The 14,118-nt window shown below is 40.9% G+C and overlaps 1 protein-coding gene across 1 annotated transcript; it reads left to right on the top strand.

Annotated features, from left to right (window-relative positions):
* Positions 1-826: 826 nt before the first annotated feature.
* PFDN4 (prefoldin subunit 4) lies at positions 827-6,692 on the top strand. Its single transcript, XM_086622739.1, has 4 exons — positions 827-916; positions 1,828-1,935; positions 2,955-3,098; positions 3,430-6,692. The coding sequence occupies exons 1-4, from the start codon at positions 893-895 to the stop codon at positions 3,559-3,561; spliced, it is 408 nt and encodes a 135-aa protein (XP_086478865.1). The 5' UTR covers positions 827-892; the 3' UTR covers positions 3,562-6,692.
* The last annotated feature ends 7,426 nt before the right edge of the window (positions 6,693-14,118 follow it).

Below are 14,118 nucleotides of genomic sequence, written 5' to 3' on the forward strand. Positions count from 1 at the left end.
AAGGTCTTGGCAGTGCCAAGCAGGAGCCGATTGCAGAGTGTCAAGGGGTCTCTGCCACTGCTGCCAACGCCCGCCAGCACAAACGCCTTCGGAGACGCTGCCTGTTAGAGCCCTCGTGTCCATCACACCCCTGTGTGTCCATCACACCCCTGTGTGCCCATCCACCATGGCCCCAGGCTTTCGGATCACCGGCCTCGTACCTGCCACATCCGAGCGGCAGGACCGCGCAGTGCCAGGCCTCTCCCCAGGGGTTGTGAAATGTTACCATCACCTGGTTTGGTGGTTTTTGGGGTATTTTTTGTTTTGTAGCTGTGAGAAGCTAAACAAACTGAAGCATGTGGAGGCAATTACGCAGTGTCAGTGCCAGCTACCCCTGTTTCTGTTTAGAAGCTGTCAACCAGCCATTTCAGAAACATTATTTTTGCTTAAAAAGTCCCTCCGAAACGATGTGAACTCGAAGGCCTCTTCCACCTCCGCTTCCAGCGAGGCGGCTGGCTGGGCCGGGGCCAGCCCGGAGCAGCCCCCGACGCCGGGCTCGGGCCGGGCACGGCCCGCTCCGCTCCCGGGCGCTCCTCCCTGCGGAGCCGCCCCGCGCCCCGCCCGCCGCCGGAGCCCCGCGCCCGTCTCGTGGCGCCGCCTGGCGGCGGCTCCTCAGGCAGCGGCCGTTGGAGTCGGGGCTGTTCCCCTTTAAACGGGACGTACCAAGTACCGCGGGGGTGGGCTGGGGTTTGCTGTGTGCCCTGTGGCGTCCCCGGGCAGCCCGCCGGGCTGGCGGCGGTGGGAACAGGGAGCAGCTCCGCGCCGCGCCAGGCTGCCGCCACCGGGCGCTTTGTCTCGTTTTCCCCGACAGCTCCTCCTCTGTGGGGAGGGTGAATAGTTCAGTCCTGCCAACATGGCCGCCACCATGAAGAAAGCGGTGAGTGCGGGAGGAGGGCACGGCGGAGTTTTGTGTCTTCTCGGTCTCTGTTTCCGCCATGGGCTCCCCCCGAGGAGGGCGCAGCTCCTCTGCTGCCTGGGGCGGGCGGCCCGGCCGGACCCTTCGGCCGTTGGGGGGGTCGTTGGCCGCCGTTTCTCGGTGCTGGGGCGGCGCGGCGCCTCAGCGCGGTCTCCTGCCGCCTCACTCCGGCACCCCAGAGTGCCTCCCGCACCCCAGAGTGCGTCCCGGAGCGCCCGCCCGCCGTTCGCGCAGCCCCCCGGGCGGCGTGAGGCGCTCCCTTTGCCCAGGCCCTGCATGGCCGGGCCGGCGCCGGGCTGGGCCGTGCCGGGAATGCCCCGGTCGCCTGCCGGTGGGTTGGGGTTCCGGCCTTGTCGGAACCGGTTGTCGTCCCATCAAACGTGCGAGTGCGGCTGTGGTTACACTCCGTGTAAACGGGGGACACCCCGCCCATGCCCGGCCGCCCCTGCCGCCAGCTCCGCGGGTCATCCAGGGAGAGTTCAGGGGGTTTAAAACCTCCTTTAGCACGTCGCAGCTGACCAGTTAGCACAAAGTGATCTTGCCGACAGGTTACATCGGCGTGTGGCGCTGTGTCCTGCGGTGATCGTGGAGCAGAGGTGTCCGGTTCAACTGCCAGTGCTGCCAAGGAGACAACCTTTGGTGTTAGTATGCCATATATTGCTGGTGTCTTAATTGGCTGTTACTAGTGCCTCTGCCCAGCTGAATGTGGGTGTTACTGGTGTCCTTGAGGAGGTGTTTTAAGGAATCAAGTGTGTAAGCAGGATGTATTTGCTGTAAGACTATTTTTCGGAAGCTTTGTAGGAGTACTCTTGTAGTGGGATTCGAGTTAATGTAAGAAATTAAGTCTTCATTTCGATCTCTCCTCCTTACAGGCTGCAGAAGATGTCAATGTTACCTTTGAAGATCAACAGAAAATTAATAAGTTTGCAAGAAACACTAGCAGGATCACAGAGCTGAAAGAAGAAATAGAAGTGAAAAAGGTATATTTGCTTCAAATATCACTTATTCTTCATTGCTCTGAATTAATTTTCAGCTGTAACGCAGCAAATAGGGGCTGTGGATTGCTGTAAGTAACACTTTGGTTCTAATATGGGATTTCTGATACTTTGAAAATAGCCAGAGAGTGTTAAAGTGGAAAAAGAAATCATAAGAAATAAAAGCCACTAGAATATTTCTGCATACAGTTCTTAGCTTAGTTGTTGTTTATGAAGCATTGTCTATATTTAATGGCTGTTTGTAGCTTTCTTAAAACTTCCTGCCTGAGATTGTTTATATTTATTTTTTCTTGAACCAGTAAGGCAATTGTTTGTTATGTTGTCCTTTCAATGTGTTGACAGAGATTGTCATTATGGGCACAGAGGTTTTCTTTTGCTAGGCTGAAGTGGATACATAATTTGAATTTTCTTTTTTAGTATTAATTCACTTTCCTTCACCATTAGGCTTAGCGTTTCCAAAGAAGTTTTACCGAGTTTTTAGAAAGTGCTAATACTGTCATAAAATGCTTTCTATAATTACTTTGCATAATATTTATATTATAAAAATGCTGCCTTTTTATGTTGATGTTCCATCGATGGCTTAAGGTGCTGGGACTCTAAGCAAGCCTGCTTTTGCAATAAAGGAATTAACATTCACCACCTTATTTATTAATTTTTTAATTAATTTAAGAAATTAAAAAATTCCTGTGTAAGAGCATCTTGGATGTTACTGAATTTTAAATCTGCTGTATTTCTCTTGTCTAGACAATTAATTCTCCTATTAATGGCAGAAAATGAGTATTGGCTATGAATTTCTACTGGTACAGCTCAATTGAATTGAATACTTATGCTAAATTACAGCTCTGCAACCATTCTATTAAACGTGGTATCATGCTGGTGGGTAGGATTTTTGCCCAAAATGCGGACTCACTGAATTCCTTGTTCAGCTGATAGGATGACAATGTATCCATTGAAATAATTTACGTGGTACAAAGTGACCAGCTTTCTTATGTCTTGATAAATAGAAACAACTTCAGAATTTGGAAGATGCTTGTGATGACATCATGATGCTTGATGATGGTGATTTAATTCTGATACCCTACCAAATTGGAGATGTCTTCATTAGTCATTCCCAAGAAGAGACACAAGAGATGCTGGAGGAGGCAAAGGTTTGTCTGGGCGAAAGGGAGCTCCGTTACTGTACTGGCTGCTATAGTATGATGAGCATTGGAATGGGATGATCTGCTCATCCTTTGAACCTTCTGCTTTTTAAAGTTCATATTTGATTTATGATTTGAGGAGGCGGATGTGTATGCGTGGTAGTTCGTAACTGAGATGTCAGTGTAAAGTCACACTAACTTTTGTTTGGCCCTGGAATAAGTCTTACAGCCTGACTTGGAAAAAAGTTGGCAAAGAGGGGCGTCTTATCGTTTATATGTTGCTGAAAAACATGACTCTGTTTGTTTTACATAACTAGTTGACTTTTTTTTTCTTTTTCAGAAAAGTTTACAAAAAGAAATTGACGCACTAGAATCCCGAGTGGAATCAATTCAGAGGGTGTTATCTGACCTGAAAGTTCAGCTCTATGCAAAGTTCGGAAATAACATAAATCTTGAGGCTGAGGACAGTTAAAGATGTTCTAAATATATCGTACAACTTTTCCTTGTTTCGTTAAATGTTTTGATAACATTGTTCCAATTACAGTTTTTTAAAAATCCACCACTTTATTTTCTTTTCTTTTTTTTGTTTTTACTTTCCTGTCTTGGGTTTCATCTATTTAATGAGAGCTTTCTTATTTTGGTTATTGCAGTTATTTATTTATTCAGGAAAGCATTAGCTTTATACTGTCGGTAAAGCACCAAGATTGATATATTTGCATTGTTTATTAAAGTAATAAAGTCAGGCACATATTGTAGTTTCCTTGGTCTTGTTTTCCACTCATGAAAATGCTTTAGTGTAAAAACAATAGAAATGGGGAATTTTTGTGTTGCACTGTAACGGCTGTTTGATAAAAGTTGCCCTGTAATATACTGGGCGTGATCTCACATTCAGCTGTGATGCTGTTGAGCTGTTTTTAGCAGCCCCTCTGGAAATAATAAACCTGTCGTTTGCCTTTCAGTCTTAGCTCAGACAGCATAAACACTGTTAGCTCGTTCCACAACGTGGCAGCAAGTTGACAGGGTAGACAGGAGGGCTCGTTAAAGCTTGCATTGGTATCAAAGAAAAGCTTTTGGAGTCAGTCATATTCAGTCATTTACTACTTTGGGAATCACAAAAGATACTATAAGTCAACTGTGAGTCAACTTTTAATTTTTCTGAACAGTAATTTTCTAAATCCACATTTGTATACCAAATTAATGGCAGAATTGTTCATAGATGATGTTGCTATGTCAACATCAATCCCTGGAACTGTGTCTCCATCGCTGTGGAGTTGAATGTAATTTTAAAATGTCTAATTTGCTGACTTCTTACATCCTTAGAAAAAATACGTACTGTCTTACTGTAATTCTGCTTTTGGGCTTTTGCCTGCTTTGATCAATGTGGTGTTCCATGGAAATACCTGCTCGTTATGACTTTGTTTTTAAAAATCAAATCTGAGCATACTTAAATCATCTTTTTAAGCTATTTTCCAAAATAGTACGGATAGAGAATTCAGTGGGCCATGTATTAAACTACAGTCATTTTTATTAATATTAAATAATCAGAGTGAGATATTTTTATAAAGTGATTAATACCTGCCTATCATATGCCAATTGTGTAGCATCTCTTCTTCAGTGTGAACATAGATGAAAAAAACCCACTTGGTTTCTCTATTATTGGAGTAGTTTTAACAGTAGTTTTAACAGATCCTGAGCAGGATCTCACCAGTGCCTTGTTATTTATGGATTGCAGCATTGTGACTTACATAATTGTAGACGTAAGTTTATTAACATTGTATGTAAGGCTCAGCGTAGCCATGGGAGAGGACTGTCTTCGATGGTTGAGATCTAACATCTCAACACCAGCACCTACATTACAGCCACCAGTTGATACACCTTGCATGTAAGTCTCAAAAGCTGTGCTGATGTTCTGTCTAGCCCTGGCGTTTCCCATGTTTCTCTTCAGTAGCATTCCAATGGTTTGTATGCTTCTGCTGCTAGACATGTGTACAAATGCCCTGGCTATAGTTGTACAGATTTTAAACGTTTTTTTCTAAGTGGTTGTGGGTTTAATTCAAGCCTATGCCTCAGGAAAGAGTTACAGTTTTTCTGTACTTCCTGAGTGAATGCTTCAGCAACTCTTAGGTAAAATGTGGATATTGTAGCCATGGCAACTCTGCTACTCTGTCTGCCAGCCAGAGCTTGTAGCAAATCAAGTGTGTTGGGCCTTCAGAGAGAGGTAGGTGTTCCTCTACATACTTTCTGAACCCTCCATACAGTTTTCTGTGTTAGATAAGCATTTGGCACCAAACTGCTTGCAGCAGTTCTGGTTTGACCAATTACTGTCATTTTAGGCACTAAAGGGAGAAGCAGGTGGCCAGTTATTTGAGAGCAGCCGATAAGAGTACTGTGAGGTTAGGTGACTCAGCTCTGCCTTACTGAGTTTGTTACATACAGCTCTTAGTCCAAAACTGTCTTTCAGGACAGTGCAGTTTGAGAGCAGTAATACAAGGTTACAGTCTTAGGAGCTGCTGGTATCTTGAGGTTTTTTCCAAACAGCCGAACCATTCGTTCAATATGTTAAAGTAAACCATCCGATGCACTTGTCTTTATAATTACAAACCAAAGAAAATGTAAAAGACCTCTTTATCCAGGTGAAAACTGAGCTAGTGATGGGAGTTTGACCCATAATGAGGCGCATCCAGCAGGTGGCATCAAAACGCTGGGAAACCCGTCTTACGCTAAGCCCATGGCTGGGCTGTGAGTGCCAGTGTGGATTTTAGTGAAGCGAAACTTGGGCTGCAGTGATGACGTTCTCATTAATTAGTTGGTAACACTTTAAACTTCACTCCTAAGTGACTGCTGTGCCAGCTCTGCTGTTCTGAGCCACGGCTGTGCAGACTCCAGCTATTAAAAATGATTGTCTTTTCCAGATAGGCCATAGTATGGATGCAGCTTCATTATGGAAAAGAAAAACGCAGCTGGTAAGGTTTAACTGTGATTCCAGTGGCAGCCATAAAGCCCATGAGGACCGTAGTTCAGTAAAAGACCCAAAGGGAGAATGCTGGAAAGGTGTGGGAGAGCTTGTGTTATCCCTGCTGTTCTTTGGTATCCTAGAAGTGGAATTGTCCTTATATTCAGCCCTGGTGTTTAGGGAAAAGAAGGCGGTTAGAGTGTTCATGTGAATGCCAAAGGTATTTCCTCTCTGGTTCTGGATTTTAGTCCTTCAGGGTTTGTTTTGTAACTCTACTCCCTTATTTTCTTTCTTTCTTTCTGGTTATTATGGTGTTGGTATAGTTTGGGCTGTTTCACTAGGCCATCCTGCACTACTGGAGTTTAGGCTTTTGTGTGTATGATGCATCTTTCCTGTTTGCTTAGTCCTTCCTACAAATTCTATGTCCACGCAGCCTTGGAAATCCAAGTGCCTTTTTGTACATGTAATGTCCAGTTTCCTTGCATGGTTTGGACAACTGTGTTTGCAAGACAGGCCAATAATTATCCAACAAACTTTTTCAGATTAGTCTCTGGATTTTCGTAGTTCACAGAAATGCTATCCCAGGCTATCATTTGATATTTTTATATGTGTAAAATAGAACATACAGGAAACTCTTTTTTGTTCTTAAGTTGTCATTGCAGAAGTTAATTTGCAAATTGTCCATCCATCAGTTGCTTTAAAGTATTTGAGAGTCCTACTTTTTCCTTTTAATAACCTTTCTCCTCCCTAATGAATATATGCAATTATTTTTCAGCTGGCATTTATCTTGTTTAGCACCTTGTCCTTTAAGTACTTTTTATTTTTGGTAGGTTGGAAATTTCTGTTATCTCTAATAATGTTTGCCTTACAGTTGTCTTGTTCAGATAATACAAGTCCATGAAAAAAACCTGATTCTCTGTGCACCTCTGTTCATGTCATGAATCATTTATCTGCACTTGACAATACACGTGTTTTAATATCATTGTGAGAATGCAAATAGTTTACTGTCATTCTCTGTATTGTCAAGGGAGTGACATTTGTAAAGCACTTCAAGGGTTAAATGCACTGTAAAAGTGCTAAGTGTTATTTTAATCTAAGGGCTTTGTTTAGAGGGTTGGGCCAATGATTTCTTATGATCTCTTAGTGATTGAATTAGCTATGCAGCTCCATCTTTGTATTAAAATACAATTTCTGTGCTGTTCTTGTTGTGCAAGTCACAGAGCCATCAGTGTCTGGCTTTTTACTTGGTTGCAACAATTAAAGCAGGTAAATGAGCAAAACTGCTGCCAGTAAAATACAGCAAACTTCAGGGCATGACATCAAGGAGACGTGACTTAACCAGTTTTTCACAGTAGCCTGCTAAAAACTCTTTAAAATGTAGTAGGACACAAATTACTATACTTCCTGTATTTTCAGGGGCTTCTTTGTGATTCTGTATCTTGTCAGCTGATACAGAAATGTTTTCCACATGACGATCTCTAGAATAACCTTCTCCAGTGGAACCTTCGTTATTGCTCATTGCTTTTTTACAGAAGATCCTTGATACCATTACACTCCGTAATATAAATGTGGTTGATAATTATTCAATAATTATAGGAAGTGGTGTGTAGCTGAAGTACAGGTGATTTTGTGGTATTAACTATCACTCCAAACAGCAAAAAGAGATTGAATGCTGAATACTAAAGCCATATTCTCTGTAGGAGCAACAGAATTAAGTAGTTTGGTTTGCATGAGTCAGTGGTTCAGATAATTTATCTAATGTTATTCTAATAGTCTGATTCATGAAAGAGAAAAAAATGTGAATGTATGTAGGCATGATAATGCCTGACAGAAATTATTTACGACCAAGTTTGTCCTGATATTGATTGTATGAGTCATACAGAAACCCAGATTATTTTGTAATTAAACGTTAGCTGCTGATCGGACTGCACTGAACGCAGTGCACCAAACACAGGTGTTAAATGGCTGTGAAGGGCTTCCCTCAGCAAGAGACGAAGCAGTTTCACAGTTAAGGGGGTCTGCATCCAGACCTTAAAAAGATGTAATAAAAAAATTATAAACCTGAGTGGAACGTCAGCCATTTACTGCAGATCTACAAAAATCTTTTGTTTGCTGTTGCTCTCCAAAGCTGGTTAGTGTACGGTGACTTTGATCTTAATTTATGGCCCTCCATACTCACGCCAGCAAACCCCACGCCTGGGGATGCTGAGCGGTGGGTGCAGGGCTGCAGTGTGAGTCCATCAAAGGATTGCTTTAGGGATCTGCTCTGGCATTGCTACCGCTTGGACAGGGAAGACAAGAGGTAAGATGTACTTGATGTTGAAATACAGGCTTAGCTGGTATCACACCTGGTCATTTCCCTAAGATATTAGGGAAATTTCCTGTTTGCTTTCTCAACACAGCCCAGCACAAGTGAGGAAAAACATTCTTCAGTGGATTTTTAGATTCTGTCAAGTTTTACCCCTTCAAGCACGGTACAGATGTCCATCATATCATCATGTTTGGATGATTTTCTTGCTTTGTTAACTGTAGCTAATAGGATTGTGCACACCAGACTTACAGTGCTCTGGTGAAGTTACAACTTTTTAAAAATTATATTTACAGTTGAAATTTCTGCCATCAGTTAGGTATTAGATAGAAGAGTGGCTTAAATCAGACTTACCGGTAAGGGCTAGTTACCGAACAACAACCTATAGCACACAGTATGAAACCTGACTGCCTTTGGGTGCACAATAGCAGTGAATCAACTCAGATAAAAATTATTAATCTCAATGCGCATGGCTAAGGACTGATGGTAACTCTACACCCAAGACTGTTTTTTATTGACACTTCAGGGGAAAATAATAAAACTTTCATTTTAATTTCTGTTATGAAAGCTCTTTCTTCCCCAATTGCTTAATATTACTATTAAAAGTTCATCCATAAAAGCTTTAGTTTGCTTTTGAAAATGTCTCCCAGCACCAGTGACAATGTGCTGTGCTCTCAAACAGCAGCTGGGGAAGTTTTTAAGCTTAAGACTTGTCTCCCCTTTGTAGGGGTTAGAGCAGTGTTCATACGTTTTTCATGTATGTGCTACCTAAGACAAATGCTTGATGATAATTTATGCTCTTGGAAAGAAGCGCAATGGATGTGTCGGAGATGTTCAGGATAGCATTTATAGTGGTTGACTTTGGATGAGGAAAGCAAGGATAATGTCAGCCACAGATGGAAATCCTGACAACTCCTGTGCTGCTTACGTAGATGACTGTGTTAAACCTCCTATAAAATGTGCCTCAACCATTTTACATTTAATTATTTTTTCTTTTGAGATGCAAAGTCAAGATTATGTTAATGGTGACAGTGCAGTTTTCCCCTCCTTGGCTCATGCAGTTGTTTACATGAAAGAAACAGCAATAAGAATTGTAAGCGGTTGCATGGTTAGGTAGGTTAATACAAACATCTCCCGCAAAGTCAGTAGTTGAAGTCATGCATAGTCCTTGCTGTGTGTGTAATTATTCTGCAGATAAACAGGAATATTGTTGGCAAACTGTTCATTTCATGTTTGTGGCCAAGATCCTTCACAAAGGCAGGCCTCTCTAAACTCCATGGGATTTCTTCTACCTCCTCCACTCCCCAGCTACTTTTCCCACTGCAGTAGAGAGTAAATCTGGTAGGCTTGTTGAAGCAAGGTAGGAGTGCACGAGTATGTATAGACTAGCCAAGCAGATGGGACTGTGTTAGTACACTATGCACTTTGCAGAAAATGTTGCTACAGAGCACATGGAGATGAATACAAATATTAAGAATTGCTATTTTTAAAAAAAGGAGCAAAATGGACTTCACTAGTTTTGGCCATGCTTACATGTTTTATTGTGGTTATGATCTTCAATTTCATAAAAGTGGTAGCAAAATCGACTGTAGAATTTATTTTTCTAGTTAATTTGTTATACAACATTTGAAGGAGCTACAGTTGATGGTTTTTTTTTGATGTTCTCATCACCCTCCAGCTTTGAACATTAGTGGTATGGAATAGCTGCATGACTGCTTGCAGATGTTACTGTGAGATGGCCATTGCAGGGGTTTTGCAGTTATTCTCTCCCAGATTATCCTCCTTGCAGTTCATTTCTGTGTGATGCAGCGAGCGATGAGATAGTGATATTTATTAATAGCCAAGCAGTGCATTGTAGCACGCATATTTACCTGTACAGTCACTTCTCTGGCACCTCGTTATTGCAGGTACAGAAGAACTGGATATATCATAGATTACAGAATGGTTTGGATTGGAAGAGACCTTCAAGATCATCTAGTTCCAACCCCCCTGCCATGAGCAGGGACACTTTCCCGTAGATCGGGTTGTTCAAAGCCTCATCCAACCTGGCCTTGAACACTTTCAGGGATGGGGCATCCACAACTTCTCTGGATAACCTGTTCCTGTGTTTCACCATCCTCAGAGTGAAGAATTTCTTCCTTATATCTAATCTAAATCTCCCCTCTTTCAGTTTAAATCCATTGCCCCTTGTCCTATCACTACACGCCCTTGTAAAAAGTCCCTCTCCAGCTTTTTTGTAGGCCTCTTTAGGTACTAGACAAGTGTGGTTTGGTTGTTTGTGGGTTTCTTGTTTTTTGAAGTTCCTGAACAAAAAGTAGCCAGAGGCCACAAAGTACAAGTTTATAGTCAGCTTTGCATTGGATACAGCAGCTGTCAGCCTTTAACAAAATTCAAAAAACCTATATGATTTTGTTGCTATAATATTTTAAAACCTATATGTTTTACCTATATGGTATTGCTAGTTTCTACTGTGGTAGCCACTTTTATCTCAAACGAGGCACAGAACTTTCATCCACTTTTAATGCTCACTGGCCAGTATTTTGCGTTTCAGCCACAAGTGCCATAAGTGACACTTAGCTGGTGCTTTGCCTTTTTTACATCTAGCCTGGGCGTTGTATGCTTTCCCTTTTCCAGACAACAGACTGTTACGTAGCTGTATGTATTTCTAATGCTGTTTGGTGACATCAGCACAAGAATTTCACATCAGGTTGACTTTTATTTATTGTCACTGGCTAGAACTTCTTGACACATAATTTTATTGCCATTATATTTGATATGACAAACATCTAATAAAATAAAATTGCATTTCATTTGATATCAAAGCAAAGATTTATTTAATATCATCATGAAGTTTCAACTGATGCCTGTTGCTATGACAACAGGCAGTAACTTTGGGGATAGCATAGAAATTATCTCAAGAATTTCCTGAGTTTCATGTCAAATATGAATAGCTTGCAAAGCTTTCCTTATACTAAACAGGAGGGACAAAGATCACAGGCTTTTTCCCTCTGCTCATTAAATGCTGGTTTCAATTCCTTCTTACTTCAAAGGTGAAGTTCTTCTTTACGTCTAAGTTGATACGAAAGTTAGGAAACTTTTCAGAGTAATTTGTCTGCAACCTGCTATTTTTGTTTGTCCTTTGTACTGCGATGGAGAATGCAAAGCTTGCTCTTTATTCCACAGTAGATTTGATGCATTGATAATGAGCTCTGGATCAGGCTTGGCTATAGTTCACACACTTCCTAGCACACGGGAAAATATGCATTTAGGCTCTTGCTTCTCTCTGCTTACATGGTGACCTGTAGCTTCATGTTGAAATGTTTGTATTTCAATTAATGGAGGTGTATAGATGCTGAGATAATGAATACCATTCAAAAACTGGAAAAACAAATTAATCATACAATTAAAATAATGTAAAATGGGAAAGTGATTAATTCAGAGCCAAAAGAAAACAATTCCCCTTAGCCGTAATGAATTCTGAAAGGAGCAACTAAGAGCAATTCTCTATAAATGTAACTTTTCTGAAAAATCTCAGCTATTTCCAGTGACTACTGCTTCATTAATGTGTACATCTAAGTTTATTCTATACTGTTTTTCAAATAAGGCCACGAGGTTGGTTGTTATGCATCAATATACCACTTACATGTAGCTGAATTAGATGAACCAAATTGTGTCACGTTCTATTCTGTTAATCATCGTAATGAAAGGAGAAAGTTCTAGTTCAGCTTTGAAAATGCTGCTGTCTCGGTCTTTTGGTTTTGAAATAGAACTGAATTAATGAGCTATAGTAGCCTGCATAATTATACAGGAACAATTTATTTAAGGCACAAAGCAAACACGGAAATTTGCAGCAACTCAAAAAAAAAAAAAAGAAAAAAGAATTATTTCCATTTCACAGCTATTATGGTTCATTTGGAAGCAATGGAGTAGGAAAGATCTAAGAACCAACTTATAGCTTGCTGTGAAAAGGTGACACCAGCAATGTTTGAAATGTCTATACTGTATTTTGTAGACAACAGAAGTGCAATAGAGTTTTCTGTTCACAGTGCATTAATGAGTTTCATCTTGGCTGTTTCTAAAGGGGTTCTGAGCACCCATGGCAAAACAGACAGTGCTTTGGAAAAACACCTAAGCTTCATTTTTATGTATGCTTGTGCAGATTTCCTGAATTCATTGCTGTTGCATTTGTACAAAATCACTGTGTGTGGAGTTAGAGGTGGAAACACAATGAGAAAATAAGTTTAATTTTTGTTTCCTGTCTTGTCTATTGGGATTTTGCATTGGTGTTAGTACCTTCATTGAAAGTCACTGAATTTCACGACATTGAATCTTTCTTCCACACAAAGAAAGCAGTAGCATGCCCTCTAAATGATTTTTTTCCCTAGATGTTGAATTTTACAGAGTTTATATGGAATCTTATGATTGTAGTTGGGAACAAGAAGAGATGATATGTTCAGACATCCAAACCTTCTGAGTATCTGAAACATGTTTGGTGATGATCTTAGCCCTTGCAGAAACAGCAGCGCGGAGCAGGAAAATCCTCAACAATCTGCCTGCTTTTTCCCGTAGTTAACATTTCAGTTTTGCTGAAGAATTAGAATTGATCATTGTCTGCTAAACCATTGTCGAGTGCTCCAGACACATTAGGCTAGAGGAAGGAAGTGAATTAAACATAAACTTTACCACTGTCTAGAATGTGGTGAGTGTGAGACCGCACATGCAAAGATCTCTGCTGTAGTAGAAACAAATGTCCTCAAATCAAAGTCTATAAAAGTTGGATGTGATTTGCATTAATCAAATAGTTTACATTTTGCCTAGACATTGTATTAAAATTGACTCAAAATTAGTACCAAATGTGAGAAATACTGATTTAGAAGGAAAAGCAGTCATTGATCTTATCTCTTAAGAAAACAGGTGAAAGCAGAAATTGAAAAAAAGGTGGCTGGCATATGTATACATTTTTTTAATGTCTCTGCAATGTATTGTCAAGACTTTATTATTATTTCTCACAAATGGAAAACCTGAAAAAGCACATTACTAGTCATATTTTCTTTTTTCCGTGTGGCTTAAAAAGGAGTACGATCAGGAGGCAAGGCAGCATTACTGTGGGAAGAAAGGACACAGCCATATTATAAAGAATAATGGGATGAAAAATACAGTAAAGCCTACAGCTGTTCCTTCCTTGATTATTGATATTGAGCTTTATTAGAGCATTTAAAAGTTTGGAAGGGATTATAGTTACAGTACTGGCTACCATAGAAATGGCACTTCAAATGATAAACCCCTTAGAGTGACACTGGTATTTCAGAGGATATCGCAAGTAATTATTCGGGTGAAGAAGTGAATTTTTAGTAGCTCTTTGGAATTGATTTCTTTATTCTCCCCCACCCCCTTTTCTCCTGCCTTTTAGAAAAGAACTAATCTTACTTCATCTCTGTTCTCTGTGAAGCAGGTATGGAATGCTTATCTCAGCTTTCCAAAGCAGCATACAGTACAGTGAGTGCAGCTAAATCCACCCCTATCCCTATTGCCTGCAAAATGTTAAAACAGAAAAGAATGATTGTTTCTTACTCCCAAAGGAGAGGAAAATTCTTTTTCTTTAACTGTTGTAACAGTACGAGTGGAACAGAGTCAGACAGCTGTGATGTCCAGTCTATTGTAGCTAAAGACATTAAGTGCATGTAGTTGTCCTGCTTTCAGCTAGCTGTTTGTCTGGACTGAGAAAAGCTGGATTTTAAGCGTGAAAGTATATTTGGAAGAGCTGGAGA

This window comes from Tauraco erythrolophus, chromosome 18, assembly GCF_009769465.1.
Source record: "Tauraco erythrolophus isolate bTauEry1 chromosome 18, bTauEry1.pri, whole genome shotgun sequence".
Taxonomy (NCBI): domain Eukaryota; kingdom Metazoa; phylum Chordata; class Aves; order Musophagiformes; family Musophagidae; genus Tauraco; species Tauraco erythrolophus.